Here is a 20,996-nt window from a genome sequence, read left to right on the forward strand (position 1 = left end):
ATGGGGTTTGTACTCCAACTTTTGAAGTGAGTACAATGTCCTTAGATATAATTTTCAAAAAAACGGCTGGAGGGTAACAGGGGAAATTTCAATCTAACCTGCCAGTTCTCATTTTCAGCCTCTAGATACCAGAGGAGAGTTAAAATTATACCTAGATAGGGACATCAAACTACCACCCATCAGGTCCCACTACCCACTTGGTATTGGGTATTTTTGAAGTCCACATGCGGTAGTACTGGGTTGGTGTGGGGGTGGGGGTGTGGGTGGATGCGTGAGAAGATGAGAGCATGTAGGCCACTGGTGTCCATTAATCTCTGGCCTTTAATACCAAAAAGAAGTATTGCAATATTAAGACAATCATCAGCACTTTTAGATGGTACCTCGTTGGGTGGCAGTGAGGTATTTGATTGTTTGAGGTGGGTGGTGTCAGGGTCGAGGGCTGGGGATCCCTGCCAGCTCCTGCCAGCTAAAAACCAGTCCCAAGAGATAAACACACCACCGCCAAAATTCGGCAATGAACAGACAGGCCATACCGGAGCTCCCTTTATTGAGATACATAAGACGGCTTGGACAAAGTTTTCTATTGTCACCCTCTATCACTTCCCAACTCAAACACTTGCATTCCCCATTCCATCCCTCACCCAATCCAACCATCTCCACCGCCACTGCAAACCACTGGCCCTGAAACCGCCCAACACTTACAGAAACACCTCTGTTTGTTCCATCATATGTTTGGTGCCGAGGTTGGAAGAGGAAGAAGGTTGGTTTGGGTTGGCTGGGTGGGTGGCTGTTTGCGGGAGGGCTGAGTGGGGGCGGGTTGGGGACGACTTATATTTTCTTAAATTCACCAATTCACACTCGCCCATCTTTCGATCCATAGCCTTCAGAAACGGGGCAGAGAGCTGGAAGAACAGCCCGGAGTCATAGCCGCCTTCTCCCGTTGACTTACGGGGCATTCCGATAGCTATAAACATACACACAACAAACAACAACAAAACAAAAAAAAAAACAAAACAAAACAAATTCAAAGTGAAAAGAAAGTAAACGAAAGAAAAAATGTCGACGCAGTTCCGAGTCGACAATCGATAGCCATACATAAACAAATAACGTTTTAAAATTTGAAACAAACAAAACAAAAAAAAAACACAGGCATGCCTCAACATGATTTTAACGTTTGTATGATGTGACTATAATCTCTGTTGCTATAGTAACCACTGCCAGAATAATGTTGGAGGAAGTGATTGTACTGGTTGATGTTGTTCTGTGTATATATTTAACAAGGAGATTTAAACAAAAAAGCGTTAATTTTTTCAGGTCCTCGATTTATCCATTTTAAATGCCGACTTTGTAATTAATCCCGCTCCTAACCCCATAAAATCAAAATATTTATACGTATATAAATGTGTATATATGTTGAATTTTTTCTCCCCACACGTGTAATTAAGAGAATGTTGTTTGTATTGTAAATAACATAATGATATGTACTGTACATAGTTTAACATATATTCCTGGCTGCTGTGCCACCAGGGATGCTATCTGATGCTTCTATTGTTGTGTTGTATGGGGGTGTGGTGAAAGAATGACCTTTAATAAAGCAAAAACATAACCTTTTACTCTCTCTGTCTTGCAGTCGTGGTCTTTCCAGCCTTTAACTCACTCCCAGGTATCCGCTGTTTTATGTATCTGTTTTCTAACCAACCTGTTCAGAGATGTTATTACATGCCTCTGGAGTAGGTGGGACTTGAACCAGGATCTCTTGTCTGAGGTTAGCACCACAAGAAATCTATCCACTAGTTTGTGTTGTGGAACTATGTCATCTAGATCCAAGCCTCATTCCTGAGGAATTGTTTATTCTTTATTGGAACATGACCAATGTAGACAACCAACCGAGCTTTGCTATTCCACCAAACCATGACCTACCTATATTTTAGCTGCAACCACCAGCCTTAGCTGGATCTACTTTTGTCGCTGTGTCCAGCTAAAAAGCACACGGGTCTCAGATTTGAAATCATTAACTGAACTTGCATCTACCAATTTTTTTGTAAGGGTTTCGCACATTCCTTTATTTACAAAATGTTGTTAATTCACCTGAATAGCTTGTCTCTGATATTGTCTCTTACCCAACACTATCATCCCACTCCATCAACTCGCAGCAACATAAAGTCTTTCCTGCCATGTTCTCTTATCAATTCTTTCAATAACCGTTTTTAAAAAAAAAACGTTGAATCAAATCACTGCTTAACCTTCATCTATTGTATTCCAGGGAATACATATCTTTGTCTGTAATTACTGATAATTTGACATTGGACCGCTGTAACATTCTAATGAATTTGCATTGATCTCCTTCCAAAGCCAGTATATCTTTTCCAAGGTACAATGTACAGAACTGTGCCTGTATTTTTTAAACGTCGACTCAACAGGGATTTAGTGACATTTATATTCCTGTATTTGCTAGTCTTCTAATTACAAAGGCCAATTCTGCATCAGCCTTTTTAATTAAATTTTGCAGCTCCTTATTACTTATGAAAGATCCGTGTACATGCATTCCAAAATATCTTCCCTAGCTTTTCACTATTTGATTAATACTGGGACGTATTTTTGTTGGTCCAAAGTGAATAATCTCACATTTACCTGTTCTGATATCTAGCTAATATGGCTTAATTCACTCACTTAATCTAATTCCTGTCACTGTATGTTTACAACGCTAACTGTACCACCAACCTTTGTCTCATCCTCAATCTTGAGTGGATGGCTCTAAATCTGTGACTCTATAGTGCTAAGTCATTGGTAAATCGTGTGAATTGTCACAACCCTAGTATGGGACATCGCTACAATGAATGTCCTTCTGATTTGTGTCCACATCCGTTATCCTTGCTCCTTGACTTCCACTACCTATCAACCTCCTAATCAAGTCAAAAACTTGTCTAAGTGATTTAACTTTAGCTAAAAAGCCTCTTGCATGAAAACTTATTAAATTCTGCTTGTCCTGGGCCTGAAGAAAATTGAATATTAGCTGGAAGATACAGATCAGTTGTGTGATCAGCAGGGAGTTGCAGGGGATTCAGACTTAACAGTGGTAAATACATGACAGATGGTTGGGAAAGGGTGGAGTAAGCAGTTGAATAACAGCAGGACCAACATCAGACAGCAGTTAGTGACTCATCCCACTCAGCGTCTGAACAATAGAGCAATGCATTTCTTTAAGAATGGTCCTGTCTCCACACTGTGAAAAGGATGTAGAAGCACTGAGAAAGGTATAAAAGGAAGAGAGTTGATAACTTTAGGGTTAGGAAAGACAGAACAGAGTGGGATCTCTCCAGTACAGAGGCGAAGGCTGAGCAGTGGCCTGACAGGGACGATGCAGAGAAAATAATTTCTATTTGCGGAAAACTATGAGCCAATACATCCACATCAGTGACGATAATAAATCCCATAGGGATTTCAGGAGCAATGTCTTTCTTTAATGAATGGTTAGAATATAGAACTCAGTACCAGAGGGAGTGGTGACCTAACTTTCATTTGATGCCTCCAAGGTGAAGCGAGTTAAAGTGATGAGAGGTAGAGGAATAATATTGTGCTGAGGGAGGAGGTTCATGTGGAGCCTGAACCCTGAAAAGTCAAGTTGGAATGAAGGAATCGTTACTATTCTGTGTATGAAGTGCAATTCTGTCTGGAGTCTGGCTGGAACAATACACTAATGGTCAATACAGGTTATACTCAAGGTTATGATGTACTGGTCAGACCCCATTTGGAACAATCTATTCAATCCAAATGGCTGTGATACAAAATGCATTAATTGTGACCTGCTTTCCAGAGGCTGTAGAGGCCAACGGTGAGACCGATCCTCATGGAAAGGTGGGTCTGCAATGAGGATTAATTTGATACACAACACACAGAGAGGCGTAAAGGGGCAACCATGTAAAGTGGTCCTATGGTTTTTTCCCCCAAAGTTATGACTTGACACCTAGAAGCTTCAGTAGGTGAATTAGGATCGTAGAGGGGTTTGATGGATGTTTCAGAAAGCATATGTCCTACCAGTGAGCTATGTGAAGGATCGTCAATGGGTGAGTTACAGTAATGATGTTCATTGGGTACATTAGATGCATGGTCTTCATTGGATAGGTTAAAGGGATCATATTCAATGTGTGAGGTAGGGTGACGATCTTCAATGGATGAGTTAAGGGGATGATCTTCAATGTGTACCTTAGAAGGTAGTCTTCAATGGGTGCAGTACAGAGGTAGCCTTCAATGGATGAATTAGGGGAATGGTTTTCATTGGGTGAGTAGGGAGAATGGCCCTCGGTGGTAAGTTAAGGGAATGGTCTTCACTGTGTGAACTAGGGGGATTGTCTTTACTGGGTGAGTTGGGGATGATCTTCAGTCAGTAGATTAGAGGAATCATTCTTGCCGGTTTATTAGAGGAATGATCTTCACTAAGCGATTTAGAGCAAGAGGTCCAAAAGATTTAAAGCAGGATACTTATCAGGTAGGTTAGAGGAATGTTCCTCACTGGGTGAGTTAGAGGAATGTTTCACAATGGGTGAGTTAGGAATCTTCATTACTGGGTGAGTTAGAGGAATGGTGTTTACTGAGTGAGTTTGTTCTATGTTCCTTCATTACTGGGCGAGTTAGAGGAATGGCCCTCACTATGCAAGCTGAGAAATAGCCCTCACTGGGTGAGTAAAGGAATAGTCTTTCACTGGGTGAGTTAGAGGCACATAGGAAAATTGAAACCAGGAACAGGAGTACCTCATTCAACCCACTGAGATATTCTGTCCACTCAACTCACCCTGTCCCCACTTCTTTATGCCATTGGAATACAGTATATATCAATCTCCACTTCAAGCATATTCCAGGAATGAGCTTCCATCGCCCTGTGCGATAGAGAATTCCAAAGGCTGAGCACCCTCTATGTAAAATAATTTCTCCTCATCTTGGATCTAAGAATTATTCTTATATTTAAATTGTGACCCCAATGTTTTAGAGTCCCCAGCCAGTGGAAACACTTGCCTCTACCCTGTCTATCGGTTTAAGTATTTTATAAATTTCATTGAGATCACATCTCCATTTTTCAAAACTTTAAATAATACAGGCCCAGTTTGTCCAATCCCTCTCTTTGCAGGACAGTCCTGCCATCCCTGGATTAAGTCTGATGAACCTTCATCGCACTCCCTCTATGGCAACAATATGTTTCCTGAGATAAGGAAATGAAAACTGCACACATTACCTCCAGGTGTGGTCAAAGCAAGTTCTTACACAATTAAAACAGGACTTTACTACTCCTCTACTCAAATCATCTTGCAATAAAAGCTGACATTCCACTAGCCTTCCTGTGGCTTACTGAATCTGCAACCTGGCAACTGCCACCTTGTTACTTTATACGTCGACATTTTCCAACCTCTTTCCATTTAAGAAGCATCTGTTTCTCACAACAAACTGGATAACTTTATTTTTATCCACATCATATTCCATCTGCCATGTTCTTGTCCATTCACTAAGCCTGCCCAAATCTTCCTGCTTTGCATCTTCCTCACAGCACACGTTCCCACTGAGCTTTGTGCCATCCACAAATTTAGAAATGTTACATTTGGTCCCCACCTCCAAACCACTAATCCAAATGCTGATCATCAAGGTACCCTGCTAGTCACAGCCTGCTTGTGCAAGAATGAACCATTTATTCCAAAGCTTTGTTTTCTGTCGGTTAGCCAATCATTGATCTGTATTAGTCCCTTGTGCCTTGCCTTACCAACCAGTCACCCAAAAGGGACATAATTGAAAGTCTTCTGAAAGTCTAAGTATACTACCTCCATTGGTTCTCCTTTATCAATTTTGTCAGTAACATCTTCAAAAAGCTCCAAGAATCTCATCAAATATGATTTCTGACTCACAAATCCATGCTATGACCAACCTGATCATTGTCAGCTCAATGTATATTTGTCTCATCTTTCCTATTGATGTAAGGCTAATAGGTCTGTAATTCTCCATCTTTCTCTTGCTCGCTTCCTAAATAGTGGGCTGATATTTGTGACAATCCAATCTACAGGAATCATTTCACAATCTATAGAATTTTGGCGATAATCACCAGTGCATCATCTAGCCACCATCTTCAATGCTGTAGGATGAAGATCTTCAGGTCCTGGGGATATAACAACTTTCTGCCCCATTAATTTCTCCAGTATAACCTTTTTTACTCATGCTAATTTCCTTCATTAGCCCAAGCAACTTGGATGTCTTCTTCTGGAAATTTTTTTTTGCAACTTCCTCAGTGAAGACCATTCTGGGTGAGTTAGAGTAATGTTTCTCACTTACTGAATTCAATAAAAGTCCACATCAGGTGAGTTGGAGAAATTATACTCACTGGGTGAATTTCAAGAATGTTACTCACTTGGTGAATTAAATCTTCCTCACTGGGAAGATTAGAGGAAAGATCCTGACTGGGTGAGTTGATGGTATGGTCTTAACTGGGTAGGTTTGAGGAATGTTCCTTACTGGATGAACTGAGGAATGATACTCACTGGGTGAATTAGAGCAGTGCTTCTCACTGGACATGTTCGAGGACTGATGCTTACTGGGTGAGTTGGATAAATTTCCTCATGCGTGAATTGGAGGAATTATCCTCACTAGGTGAGTTCGAGGAACAGTTTTCAAATGATGAGTGATAGGAATATTTCTCACTGAATGCCTCAAAGGGACTTTCTACACTGAGTGAGTTAGAAAAATGGACATAATTGCATGCACTGGATGAATGTTTCTCAGTCAGTAAGATAGAGGAATAAACCTGAGGTGAAGACTGAAAGGAATGGGTGATTTACAGGAAAGTATGCTTTAGCTGAATCATGAGAGAAAATGGTCCTGACTGGGTGTGTTTTAGGAATCATCATTGCTCATGATCTGCATTAGACAAATGAATCCATCTGTTTGGGGACAGAAATTAGCATTTTAAGGAATTTTCCTCATTATGTGAGTTATAGGAATGATTAGCACTATGTGCATTACAGTAATGTTCCTCACTAAGTGAATTACAGTAATGATTCTGTCTGGATAAGTTAAAGTAATATTCCTCACAGTGTGAGTTACAGTATTTTTTTCTCACTAATGATGTACAGTAATGTTTCATCAGAGGGCGATTCATAGTGATGTTCCTCACTGAATAATGCATAGTAATGCTTCTCACTGAGTGAGTTATAGTGACATTTCTCACTGGGTGAGTTACAGCAATGTTCACAGGGTGATTTACAATAATAATTCCTACTGGGTAGTTACAGTGATAATTCTCATTGGTTGAGTAAGAGTAATGATTCCCACTGGATGAGTCACAGTAATTATTCTTGGTGAGTTACAGTTATATATCTCACTCTGCGAGTTACAGTAATGTTCCTCACAGACTGAGTTGCAGTGATTTTCCTCACTGGGTGAATTAGAGTAATGATGTTCACTAGGTGAGATACAATAATGTTCCTCACTGGATGAGTTACAGTAATGTTCCTCACAGGTTGAGTTACGGAAATGTTCCCCACTGGGTAAATTAGAGTAATGATGTTCACTGGATGAGGTGCAATAATGATCCTCATTGGGTGAGTTACAGTAATGTTCTTCACTGTGTGAGTTACAGTAATGTTTTGTACTGAGTGAGTCACAGTAATGTTCCTCACTATGTGGGTTACAGTAATGTTTTGCACTGATTGAGTTGCAGTAATGTTCCTCACTGGGTGAATTACAGCAATGGTTCTCACTGAGTGAGTTACATTCATGATTCTGACTGGGTGAGTTACAGTAATGATTCTCACTGATTGAGTTACAGTAATGATTCTCAGGGTGTGAGTTACAGTAATGATTCTCACTGAGTGAGTTACAGTAATGATTCTCAGGGTGTGAGTTACAGTAATGATTCTCAGGGTGTGAGTTACAGTAATGATTCTCACTGAGTGAGTTACAGTAATGATTCTCAGGGTGTGAGTTACAGTAATGATTCTCAGGGTGTGAGTTACAGTAATGATTCTCAGGGTGTGAGGTAGAGGAATGTTCTTCATTGGAGAGTTCATGAAGGTTTTCTCACTGAATAGTTCTTACTGGAAAGATTAGAGGAATGATTCTGATGGGGGACATAGATAGAATGGTCTTCACTGCATGAGTTAGGAAAATGTTCCTCACTGGGCGAGTTGGATAAATGTTCCTCAGTGGGGTCCTTAGAAGAAATTTCCTCATGGGTGAATTGGAGAAATATTCCTCACTGGATAAGTTACAGAGATGTTCATCAATGGGTGAATTAGAGGAATGTTCTTCAATGGATGCATTAGAGCAACGGTCCTCACTGGGTGAGTTAAAGTAATGGTTTTCAATGGATGAGTGAGAGGAATATTTCTCACTAAATGCCTTGGGGTAAGCTTCTACACTGAGTGAGTTCCAAAAATGACATGACTGCATGCCCTGGATGAACATTCCACAGTCAGTGAGTTAGAGGAGTAGACTTCAGATGGTGACCTAAAGGAATGTTTCTTGGTGGGTGACTTACAGGAGCCTAAGGTGTGTGCTTTAGATGAAACATGAGAGTAGAAAGATGGTCCTCATTGGTGACCCTTAGAAATGTTCCAGGCTGCGTGAGATACACTAATGTTCATCACACACTGTTGAGAACATTTTGAGCAGTGAATATTTTGAGGAATTTTCTTCATTGCATAGGTTACTGTAATATTTCTTAAGTTACAGTAATGTTTTTCACTGGGTGAGTCAAGAGTAACGATTTTCACAATGTGAATTATAATAATGACTCTCACTAGGTGAGTTATAGTAATGATTTGCACTGGGTGAGTTGCAATAATGGTTCCTTACTGGGTGAAGAACAACAATATATTTCATAGTGAGTTACAATCACACTTGGTGAGTCAGATAACAATTTCCACAGGTTACAGTAATGATTCTCACTGAGTTACAGTGACGTTCCTCACTGGATAATTTACAGTAAGGTACCTCACTGGGTGAGTGAGAATAATGTTCCTCTGTAAGAGTGATTTACAGTAACGATTCTCACTTGGTGGATCACAGTAATGTTCCTCACATGGTGATTTATAGTAATGGTTTACAGTAAGGTACCTCACTGTGTGAGTTAATGTTCCTCTGTAAGAGTGATTTACATTAATAATGCTCGCTTGGTAAATTACAGTGATGTTCCTCACATGGTGATTTATAGTAACGTTCCTCACTGTGTGATGTACAGTAATGTTTCTCACAGGGTGGGTTACATATGTTTCTCACCATGTGAGTTACAGTAATATTCCTCACTGGGAAATTCAGACAAACGATTGTCACCGTGTATGTTAGAGTTATGATTTTCACTGGATGAGTCACAGTAATGTTCCTTATGTAGTGATTTACAGTAATGTTCCTCACTGTGTGATGTACAGCAGTATTCCTCATTGGGTGAGTTATAGTTATGTTTCTCACAGGGTGAGTTACAGTAATGTTTCTCACTGGGTGAGAGGAATAGTCACCCGGGGGAGTGAGAGGAATGGTCTTCCCTGGATAAATTAGTGGAATGGCCTTCACTAGGTGGGCTGAAGAATTGTCCTCACTGTTCGAATTAGAGGATAAGCCCTCCCTGTGTGAGTTTGAATGATTCTCATTGGGCAACTTTTAGGAATGATGATCTCTGAGTGAGTTAGCGAAATGTTCCATACCCAGTGAGTTAGAACATAGAACACTACAGTGCAGAACAGGCCCTTCAGCCCTCGATGTTGCACCAACCTGTGAAACCAATCTAAAGCCCATCTAACCTACACTATTCCAATATAATCCATATGTTTATCCAATGACAATTTGAATGCCTTTAATGATGGCAAGTCTGTTGCAGGCAGGCTCTTCCTACTCTCTGAGTAAAGAACCTACCTCTGTTATCTGTCCTATATCTCTCACCCCTCAACTTAAAGCTCTGTCCTATTGTGCTCATGATTTGGAGATGCCAGTGTTGGACTGGGGTGTACAAAGTTAAAAATCACACAACACCAGGTTATAGTCCAACAGGTTTAATTGGAAGCACACTAGCTTTTGGAGCGACGCTCCTTCATCAGGTGATTGTGAACATTTCCTATTGTGCTAGTCATCAACATCAGAGGAAAAAGGCTCTCACTGTCCATTCTTTCTAATCCTCTGATCATCTTGTATGCCTCAATTGAGTCACCTCTTAACCTTCATCACTCTAATGAAAACAGCCTCAAGTCCCTCAACCTTTACTCATTAGACTTTCCCTCCATACCAGGTAACATCCTGGTAAATCTCTTCTGCACCCTTTCCAATGCTTCCACATGCTTCCTGTAATGCGGCAACCAGAACTGTACGCAATACTCCCAGTGCGACTGCATCAGAGTTTTGTACAGCTGCAACTTGACCTCGTGACTCCAAAACTCAATCCCTATACCAATAAAAGCTAACACACTGTACACCTTCTTAATAACCCTATCAACCTTGGGTGGTGACTTTCAGGGATCTATGTACCTGGACACCAAGATGTGTCTGCTCATCCACACTACAAAGAATCTTATCATTAGCCCAGTACTCTATATTCCTGTAACTTATTCCAAAGTGAATCACCTCACACTTTTCCACATTAAACTCCATTTGCCACCTCTCAGCCCAGCTCTGCAGCTTATCTATGTCCCTTTGTAACCTGCAACATGCTTCCGCACTGTCCACAATTCCACCTACTTTAGTGTCATCCGCAAATTTACTAACCCATCCTTCTACACCCTCATCCAGGTCATTTATAAAAATGACAAACAGCAGTGGCCCTAAAACAGATCCTTGCAATACACCACTACTAACTGAACTCCAGGATGAACATTTCCCATCAACCACAACCCTCTGTTTTCTTATAGCTAGGCAATTTCGACTCAAACTGCTAAATCACCCTCGATCCCATGCCTCTGTATTTTCTGTAATAGACTACCATGGGGAACCTTATCAAACACTTTACTGAAATCCATATACACCACATCAACTGTTTTACCCTCATCCGCCTGATTGGTCACCTTCTCAAAGAACTCAATAAGGTTTTTGAGGCACGAGCCACCCTTCACAAACTATCCCTAATCAAATGATTCCTTTCTAGATGATTATAAATCCTTCCTCTTATAAACCCACAACAGAAGTAAGACTCCCTGGTCTATAATTTCCAGGGTTGTCTCTACTCCCCTTCTTGAACAAGGAGACAACATTTGCTATCCTCCAGTCTTCTGGCACTATTCCTATAAACAATGAGGACATAAAGATCAAAGCCAAAGGCTCTCCAATCTCCTCCCTAGCTCCCTAGGAATGCTAGGCTAAATCCCATCCAGCTCAGGGGACTTACCTATTCTCACACTTTCCAGAATTGCTAACACCTCCCCCTTATGAACCTCAATCATAACAGAGCAGTGATCCTCACTGGGAGATTAATAGGAATAGTGATGTCTGGGTGAGTTTGTAAAGTGTTCCATACCCCAGTGAGTTAGAGCAGTGGTCCTTACTTGGAGAATTAGAGATCAGGTTGATGTTGGAAAAGTTAGTGGAATGGTTTCGCTGGGTGAGTTAGAGGGGTGTGCCTCACTGGCTAAGTTTGTGAAATGGTTATCTCTGGGTGAGATAAAGAAAAGTTCCTTACTGGTGAGTTAAAGGAATGATTTGGCTGAGTTAGACAAAGCATCATCTCTGAGTGAATTCGGGAAGTGTTCCTCACTGGAGGCATTTTTTAATAAAATTCATTCATGGGAAATAGGTGCCGCTGGTTGGCATCTACTGCCCATCCCTAGCTGCCTGTGAGATGGTCAGTGACTTCTTAACCACTAAAACTCACACGCTGTAGGTAGACCTACAGACTCATTAAGGAAGGAATTCCAGGATTTTGATCCAATGACAGTGAAGGAATGCCGATATATTTTCAAATTAGGATGGTTAGTGGAGGAAACCTCGCAGGTGATGGCATTTCCACCTACCTGCTGCCTTAAGATGGTAGTGGCCATGTGTTTGGAAGGTGCTGTCTAAAGTCCTGAAATTCTGCAGTGTATTTTGTAGATAGTACAGACTGATGTTCCTGAGCATCGGTGGTGGAGACAGTGGATGTTTGCGGATGTGGTGCCAATCAGGTGGGCTGCTTTGTCCTGGATGGTCTCAGGCTTATTGAGTGTTGTTGGAGCTGCACCCATCCAAGTGGGGAGCACTCCATCACAGTTCTAACTCGCGCTCTGCAGATGGTGGGCAGGCTTTAAGAGAGTCAGGAGGTGAGTCACTCATCACAATATTCCTAGCCTCTGACCTGCTCTTATAGCCACTCTGTTTATGTGGCAAATCCAATTGAGTTTCTGGTCAATGGTAACCCCCGCCCAGGATGGTGATGGTAAGGAATTGAGTGATGGTATCACATTGACTATCAAATGAGTATGTTTCTCATTGAATGAGTTCAAGGGAAATTTCTGACTGTGTGAGTTTAAGGAGTGATTCAACCTGGATACATCAGAGGATCGGGACAGATTTTCCACTGGCCAAACAATCATTATCCAGTGTGCATTAGGAAATAATGCATGGGAACTATGTGGAATCCCCTTCCTAGTAGACTCCAAAAAGAATTGGCTTGGAAATTAAATTTTCCTCTGGCTATTTCCTTTACACCTGGAAAACTCTGAAAGTCTCCCTAAAATTTGGAGATTTCACATGGTTCTGAAGGAATTAAGTAAAATAGTTACTCAAGAAAAGTTAGGATATTAAATACATAGTCTAACTCCTGAGTAACTATTAAACTGACCCCATAGTTAGCCCCACACACACACCCAACTACACAAGTCCCAAGCACGGTGGCACAGTGGTTAGCACTGCTGCCTCACAGCGCCAGAGACCCGGGTTCAAGTCCCGCCTCAGGCGACTGACTGTGTGGAGTTTGCACGTTCTCCCCGTGTCTGTGTGGGTTTCCTCCGGGTGCTCCGGTTTCCTCCCACAGTCCAAAGATGTGCAGGTCAGCTGAATTGGCCATGCTAAATTGCCTGTAGTGTTAGGTAAGGGGTAAATGTAGGGGTATGGATGGGTTGTGCTTCGGCAGGTCGGTGTGGACTTGTTGGGCTGAAGGGCCTCTTTCCACACTGTAAGTAATCTAATCTAATACTTACACTCCCCACACCCTGACCTGACACATCAGGGACACAGCGCCCTCCCAGTTCAATCCCAGACCGAATCCTGATCCCCATCCTCCCCAACACTCCTCAATGACCTGACCCCACCCCCACCCCTACCCCTCACAACAGCTGACCCACCCCTTCACCTTCACTCCCTCCCATGACCTGAACCCCCCCTCCCTGAATATACTGAATCTAGACCCCTTCCGCCAGATCTAACACTGACCATGACCCCATACCTATGCCCCTGCCACTGAATCGAATTTCCCCCAGAATATCCTCACAGCCACTCGACCCTCCCTGCCCTACTCCTGAAACACCCATGATGCAGAGGTGCTGGTCTTGGACTGTGGTGGACAAACTTAAAAACCACACAATACACAACACACTGGCACTTGTATTTCCAAATAAACCTGTTGGACTATAGCCTGGTGTTGTGTGATTTTATTTTTAACTGAAACACTCAGGCACTGTAATCCACCCCTCTCCCTCACCCCTCACTACCGGATCCAGATCCCCTGACCTGACCTGACATTCCCCGGTCACTATTCCCATCCCATCCCCCAACACCACCCCCCTCCCACCGCCCCGGAGTGGACTGGATAGGCCCTCCCTCTGCAGTTTCAGTATCTTTAAAGCCAGGGTAAGGCAGCTGACGGCTGTGGGAAAGGAGGTTGTGAGGGTCAATGCCTCAGTAGAACTGTCAGAATGGGAGCACGCCTCTGCATTTGTCAGGGAGGTCTGACCAGAATCTTCTCTGAGAGACATCGAGCTCCCTTCTTCCATTACAAAAAAAGGCTAGAGTGGCAATTAGCATGGGAATGGAAAATCTGTGCCATTCTGCAATGTTACAAGTGTAATGTCGGTATTACAAAGTCTTATATAACATAGACAAATCTGTTATATGCCTGTAACACATAATTTGTATATATAACATAATATACTGTTATATGATGCTATACCTTGGCAACAATTAGTGTGCTGTACGATATATTCAAGGTGTGTACCTTCCTGCAACCAACTGAGTTCTACAGTATAGGTAGGGCTGGTGTGTCCCTGTAATATGCGTGGTGTATGTGTGTCATACTACAGGAGTTCTATAATAGACAGTAACAAATGCAGAATTGTTAGATCCCTAAGGTAAATTCTTATATTGTACATTCAGAAGTGTCATACTGCCTGCCACACAGTGTGCTCACCCTGTAACTCTGTAATGTTATGTATTCAGGATTGATCCCTGCATTATAGTATATACAGGAGTGTTAGACACTTGTAGTATATCGTGCTATTGAATACAGCATATTCAGGCTTGTTACACACACACTGTGTTGTAGAGCATGTTCTAGAGTGGTTCACCACTGCAGCACACTATTGTTGCAAATTATATTTGTGTATGCATGTTACATTTGTGTAATATAATCAGTGCATTCGCCCGAAATTTCTCATTACATCACTTTTACTATTTTCCTATTACTGTGTTTCACAACATGAATTCAATGCCATTATCGTTTACACAGATGTATAAATCTTACAGTAGTTGCACAAGGACAATTCTCCAGTATAAAGCAGTTGTAAACTTAGCAAGGGTGCACTGTGTTTATAAAAAAGTGCACAGGAGCAAATTGCAGCTGAGTTACACATTTATCTCCAAGTAATTCCACCTGACAGTAAATTACAGAATACAGCAGCATTGTGGCCGTGTTGTATGCACATTATGGAAAAGTTAACTTTGAATGTTGACCTAAAATGACAATGTTGAGTTAGCCATCCTTTACACACTTCTGGCAATTTTAGTTTCTACTGCCGGCCATTAAACAGAAGAATCAGAAACCACTTATAGTAAGCCAATTCAAAGTCTTTTACACTTATCACCTATTGTCAGTGACACCGAACATATAGAATATGCTACACAGTGACACCGAACATATAGAATGTGCTACACATGGTGACATGGTGGCTCAGGGTGGCACGGTGTCTCAGTGGTTAGCACTGCTGCCTCACACCATCAGGGATCCAGGTTCGATTCCAGCCTCAGCCGACTGTGACGAGTTTGCACATTCTCCTCATGTCTGTATGGGTTTCCTCTGGGTGCTCTGGTTTCCCCTCTCAGTCCAAAGATGTGCAGGTTAAATGGATTGGCCATACTTAATTGACCCTAGTGTCCAGGGATGTGCAGGCTAGATGGGTTAGCCATTGGAAATGCAGGGTTACAGGGATAGGGTAGGGAGTCAAATTCAGGTGGGATGGTCTTCAGGAGGTCGGTGTGAACTTGAAGGACCAAATGGCCTGCTTCTGCACTACAGGGATTCTACAAAATACACATGAAATCCTACAGGAGTCCATTCAACTCATCATTCCCTTTCAGTTCTTTGAACAAAGAAAACTATACAATTACTCCTAATTCCCAGTTCTTCCTGCCTAGCCCTGTAAACATTTCACTTTCAAAAACAGAGTGGTGTTAGGGTTAATTGACAGAATAGCCTAAGTGACTAAATGGTTTATCCCTCGTTCTGTGGTCCTACATCTAACTTTTGAAAGTTACTACTGAATATACTTGCACTGCCCTTTTCAGGCAGTACGTTCCAGATCACAACAATCTGTTGGATATGAAACAGTTTTCTTAATCTCCACTATGGTCTTCTTGCTAATTCTCTTCAATCCATAGTTGCTGGAAATACTCAGCAGGTCTGGCAGCATCTGTGGACAGGCGAGTACAGAGTCAATGTATCAGGTCAGTAACCTCCCACTGGAACTGTGAAAAATGACAGGTGTAACTGGTTTCCAGCAGGTGAAACGGAGGACGATGAGAGAAAAGGAACAAAAGGAGGGGCCTTAGATAGGCTAGAAGACAGGAGAAGTTAAATGACAAAGGAGTTAATGGTGCAAGGCCAAAGGTCAGGGCAGTGGGACAAGCATCAAAAGCAAGTAAAACTGTACTTTGAGAATGTGTGAATGGCAGAATGATGACTAGCTGTTGTGTGAGAGCAAAAGCAAGAGAAAAAAGGGTGAAACACACAAAGACGAGGAAGTGAGACAAGGCCAAATTAAGGTCTAAAATTGTAAAACTCAATGTTGATTCACAAGGATGTAAAATGCCTACTCAAGCGATTGAGGTTTCACTGATTAGAAGAGTATACAACAGATTGAGGACAGAGAGGTGAATGAGAGAGCAGAGTGTAAAATTGAAATGACAGGTGAACAATGGCTCAGGGTTACGTCCACAGCTTGAAAACAAAGCAGTGACCCATCTCCATTTGTGCTCCCTCCCCAACCCCCGCCATGTCAAGTGATTGCATATTGTCACAAAGACAATACACTAAACTGAAAAGCGAATGCTTGTGATGTTCACTTGGATGGAATATTTCTGTCTTTGGACAGTGGGGATGTAAAGCATCAGGAACTGCACCTCCTGTGGTGCCATGGGAAAGGAAGTGGTTGTCAAGGGTGATTGAGAAGTGGTCTGTTGAGGTAGGGAAGGGTCACTTCAGAATACTGGAAGCAGAAGTGAGGAGTGACTGTGTCCAGTGCTGCCATCATGCTGGAGATAGTGGAGGATAAGCCAACTGAATATAGAGGCTGTTGAGATTGCGAGTGTTTACTGGATAGATGAAGAAAGGTCCATGTAGGGTGTAGTGCAGTTGTCTAGAACCAGAGGGTGCAGTCTCAGGGTAAGAGATTGTTTTCATACAGAGGGTGATGGATCTTGACACCAGAGGGCTGTGGACGCTCAGTCATTGAGTATGTTCAGGATAGAGTTCTAGATGTTAACAATATCAAGGAACCAGGAGAGAAAATGAGAAGAACATAGTTGAGGTAAAAGATCAACGATGCTAAAGTTGAATGGGGGAGCAGGTTCAGTGGCTAAATCATCTACGTCTGCTCATTCCTTTCGATGGTTCTATAAACGGGGGGACCCTATTGTGGTTCAGAGAGTTAGGGAAAGGGGTGAGATCAGAAATGTGGGGAAAATGCAATGGATTTTTTTTTAAGCTTGCATCTATGTTCTCTGTTTACTGACCCATCTGCTAGGGGAAACAGTTTCTGCCTATACATTCCATTGAAAGAAATCTCCACAATGAAGGCTCACACATTATACACAAATGCACTGGATACTTTTGGTTACCTGTTGTTTTTTTTTTGCTTAACCCAGTTTCTTTCAATGTGTAATACCTGAATGATCAGAGGGGAAAAAAAAAAATTTAAGCTTGGCTTCAAGAAATGGAGGTCATGTAAAATAATATTCTGGAATCTGTTGAAGATATCACTGACCTGATGTGCAGGGGGAGTACAGCTCATGTTGTATACTTGGATTTTCAGAGATCTTTTGACAATCTTCCACATCGGCGATTGATAGCTAAGGTAAGAAATCGTGGAATAGGAGGTAAAGTATGTCTTTAAATTGTTTTAAAAGCAGGAATGATCAGATTGGCATAAATTGGAGCTTTAAATGGTGGAAGGAATGTTATGAATGGAATATATAAGGGTTTATTTCAAACCCTGTAATAATTTGGTGAGAGTCCCCAGGTTTGTGGAACAGGAATGTGGATCAGTCTGAAAGGATTTAGATCGATGTAATTAGTCCAATAAGTGGTGGATACAGCTAAGTGCTAACGAACATTTGGTAATCCTTTATGACTGTTACAGACGTTGCTACCATGTGTCACAGCCAAGGTAAATAATATCAGGGCCTCCTGGGGAAGCAAATTCATACATGGTGGAGAGAGGAGTAGAGAGGTTCACTGGGAGGTTACAATGAATTGGGAAGGCAAGGAAGCTCATGTACAGTGTAAACATCAGCATCGACCAATTGGACTAAATGGACTGTGGAATAAAAGGTGGACCTTGCAGTAAATGGCTTAGTGGTAAGGCATGCTAAATAGGAACATTACTGAAAGGTAGATCTATGACAGTGTCAACCCAGACCTTAGGCTGCCTGTGAAACTGGTTAAATTGTTTGTATCGTAGCTGTATCAGGTTAGGTACCATGTGGAATATGGTGAGCCGTTTAAGTCACTCTGATTTAAAAAAAGGAATCATTATTGAGGTAAGTAATAAAAAGAACTTTGAATGTCAGAATTGTATCTTGAGAGGAAATTGATTCCATTACACAAGTTAAAGACTGCAAGATGATCAATTTACAGTTGGCAAAATTTGATGAGGGTTTTTGTGCAATGCTATTAGTTGAGGAGTTAAAGGCACATGATGATCTGTTGTCCCAGGAAATGGAGAGATTTGGGACTGGGCAAGGAAGTGAAGGTGACCGCCAATGATTGTATTGAATGATGGAACTGGCTTAATGGGCCAAATAGTTCACTCTTGCTCCTATTTTTGGAGTTCTTGTGATGGCATTTTCAATTCTAAGACAGAAAATCATGGGTTCAATTAAAAATTTAATCTGAACTGTAATTTTAGTGAAGTGTTGCAGTTTTGTTTTTTTCATGGATGTTGACATCTCTGGCGAGGAAAGCATTTGTCGCTCGCCCCTTGTTAGCCCTTAAGAAGGTGGTGGTGAGCTGCCTGCTTGAACCACCTCAATCCTTCAAGTGTAGGTGGACTCATAACGACATTAGGAAGGGATTCCAAGAGTTTAACCCAGTGACAGTGAAGGAATGGCAATATAGATCCAAGTCAGGATGGCCTGTGACTTTGAGGGGAGGTTGCAGGTGGTGGTGTTCCCATGTGTCTACCATCCTTGTCCTCCTACACAATAGAGGCTATAGGTTTGGAAGTGCTGCAATGCATTTGCATTTGGTGTACACTGCTGCCACTGTTGATGGTGGAGGCGGTGAATGCTTCAGATAGTGGTTAAAATGCTTTACCTTAGAAGATGTTGAGTTTCTTGAAAGTTATTGAGGCAACTGTCAACCGCACAAGTGAACAAAGTGCCTCCTAACTTGTGCCTTGTAGATGGTAAAGAGACTTTGGGGAGTCAGGAGTTGAGTTACTCATTGCACAATTTCCATCCTGTGGCCTGCTCTTGTAGTCACAGTATTTATATTGCTGGTCCAATTCAGTTTCTGGTCAATGATAACCCCAAAGATGTTGATAGTAGAGGATTTAAGATTAGATTACTTACAGATTAGATTACTTACAGTGTGGAAACAGGCCCTTCGGCCCAACAAGTCCACACTGACCCGGCGAAGCGTAACCCACCCATTCCTGTACATTTACCCCTTTACCTAACACTACGGGCAATTTAGCATGGCCAATTCACCTAACGTGCACATCTTTGGACTGTGGGAGGAAACCGGAGCACCCGGAGGAAACCCACGCAGATACGGGGAGAACGTGCAAACTCCACACAGTCAGTTGCCTGAGTCGGGAATTGAACCCGGGTCTCTGGCGCTGTGAGGCAGCAGTGCTAACCACTGTGCCACCGTGCCACCCACTGGTAATGCCGCTGAATGTTAAGTTGAGGTGGTTGCCAATTTTTCAACCCAAGCCTGAATGTTGTCCAGGCCTTGCTGCATATGGACATGGATTGCTTCAGTATCTTAGAAGGTGTGAATGGTGAGGAACACAGCAATCACCAACAAACATTCTGACTTTGTGATGAAGGTCAATGAAGCAGCTGAATGTAGTTGGGCCTAGGATACCACTCTGAGGAACTCCTGCAGAATTGTCCTCAGGTTGAGATGTCTGGACTCCAACCACAACCATTTCCTATGTATTAGGAATGGCTCCAGCCAGTGCAGAGTTTTTTTCTCCCTAATTCCCAATGATTCCAATTTTGTTCAGGCTCCTTAATGCCACATTCAGTCAAATGCTGCCTTGATGTCAAAGGCAGTCACTCGCTTATCATGTCTGAAGTTCAGTTTGTTTGATTGTATTTGGAACAAGGCTCAGTTGAGGTGAGGAGCTAGATGGGTCCTGGCAGAACCCAAACTGAGCATCAGTGATCAGGTTAAGTGATCAATGTGTAAGCGTTCTCTGATGACACTCTGATGATCACCTTCCATCTGATGATCAAGAGTAATCTGATGAGCTAGTAACGGGTCGGGTCGAATTTGTCATATTTTCCATAGCCAATACCTACCTGGCTAATCTCTAATGTTGTTGGATGGTAGTCAGTGCTCTAACTGCACTGAAACAGCTTGGGTAAGGATAGTTGGAGAACAATTCTTACTACTGCTGCCAGGTCACTGTCAGGGCCCCATAGCTTTTATGGTATCTAGTGCCTTCAGCCCATTTCTTGCTGTCACGTGTCTTTTCTATGAATGTGCAATGCTGACTCTTCCCAATGCAGTCATGGACAGATGCATCTGCGACAGGTAGACTTGTGAGGAAAGAACTACTCTCTTGCTGGTTCCCTTGGCACCTGCTCCAGGCCAGATTTGCTTTCAGGACTTGACTAGTTCAGTTGTAGTGCTACTAAGCCACTCTTGGTGATGGACACTGAAGTTCCCCCCCCCCCCCCCAATATTCTGTTCCAAGATCACCTTCATTGCTTTTTCCAAGTAGTTTTCATCGTGGAGAAGAACTGATTCATCAGGAGGAGGGTTAAAGATGGTAATCAATAGGAAGTTTCCTTATCCATGCTTGACCTGATACCATGTAAAAGATGCTTCCCTTTACAATACAATGCAAAAAGTACTAATTGTCTGTGAGATTTTCCCTTGGACATGATGCAATGTTGAAGGAGTACCCATTGTCTGGGACTCAGACTCTGTCTGGTGGCTATCTGGATGGTAATGATCCCATGAGACTGTCTGAAGTAGATCTGAGAATTCTTCCATCTTCCTGCTCAAGACTCCTCTCTCAACCGATACTATTAAAAACAATGAGTCATTATGAGTTCCCGTTGTGATATCTCTGCCACGTCTTCCTCACAAAACAGTTGATTCCTTTTTTCAGAAATGCCTC

The 20,996-nt window shown here is 42.2% G+C and overlaps 1 protein-coding gene and 1 long non-coding RNA gene across 18 annotated transcripts in view; one reads left to right on the forward strand and one right to left on the reverse strand.

Annotated features, from left to right (window-relative positions):
• Positions 1–20,996, forward strand: part of LOC122541389 (ras/Rap GTPase-activating protein SynGAP-like) — a 1,066,559-nt gene that overhangs the window by 956,326 nt on the left and 89,237 nt on the right. For 13 of the 17 annotated variants that reach the window (XM_087979364.1, XM_087979362.1, XM_087979367.1 and 10 more), the window contains one exon: positions 17,451–17,492. The exons of 3 other annotated variants lie outside the window; for them this stretch is intronic. In XM_087979364.1, the coding sequence (XP_087835490.1) occupies positions 17,451–17,492 (42 nt within the window). Of the gene's footprint in view, positions 1–880; positions 1,614–17,450; positions 17,493–20,996 lie in introns of those variants that run through there. One more of the 17 variants, XM_087979379.1, reaches the window with a different exon arrangement.
• On the reverse strand, positions 14,578–19,474 carry LOC148140467 (uncharacterized). Its single transcript, XR_015753057.1, has 3 exons — positions 17,403–19,474; positions 17,257–17,303; positions 14,578–15,441 (listed from the first exon to the last, which is right to left on the reverse strand). It is a non-coding gene; the product is annotated as an uncharacterized LOC148140467 (long non-coding RNA).

Source organism: Chiloscyllium plagiosum, unplaced genomic scaffold, assembly GCF_037043375.1.
Source record: "Chiloscyllium plagiosum isolate Xiang-an unplaced genomic scaffold, Cpla_swu_hap1 HiC_scaffold_35, whole genome shotgun sequence".
NCBI classification, from domain to species: domain Eukaryota; kingdom Metazoa; phylum Chordata; class Chondrichthyes; order Orectolobiformes; family Hemiscylliidae; genus Chiloscyllium; species Chiloscyllium plagiosum.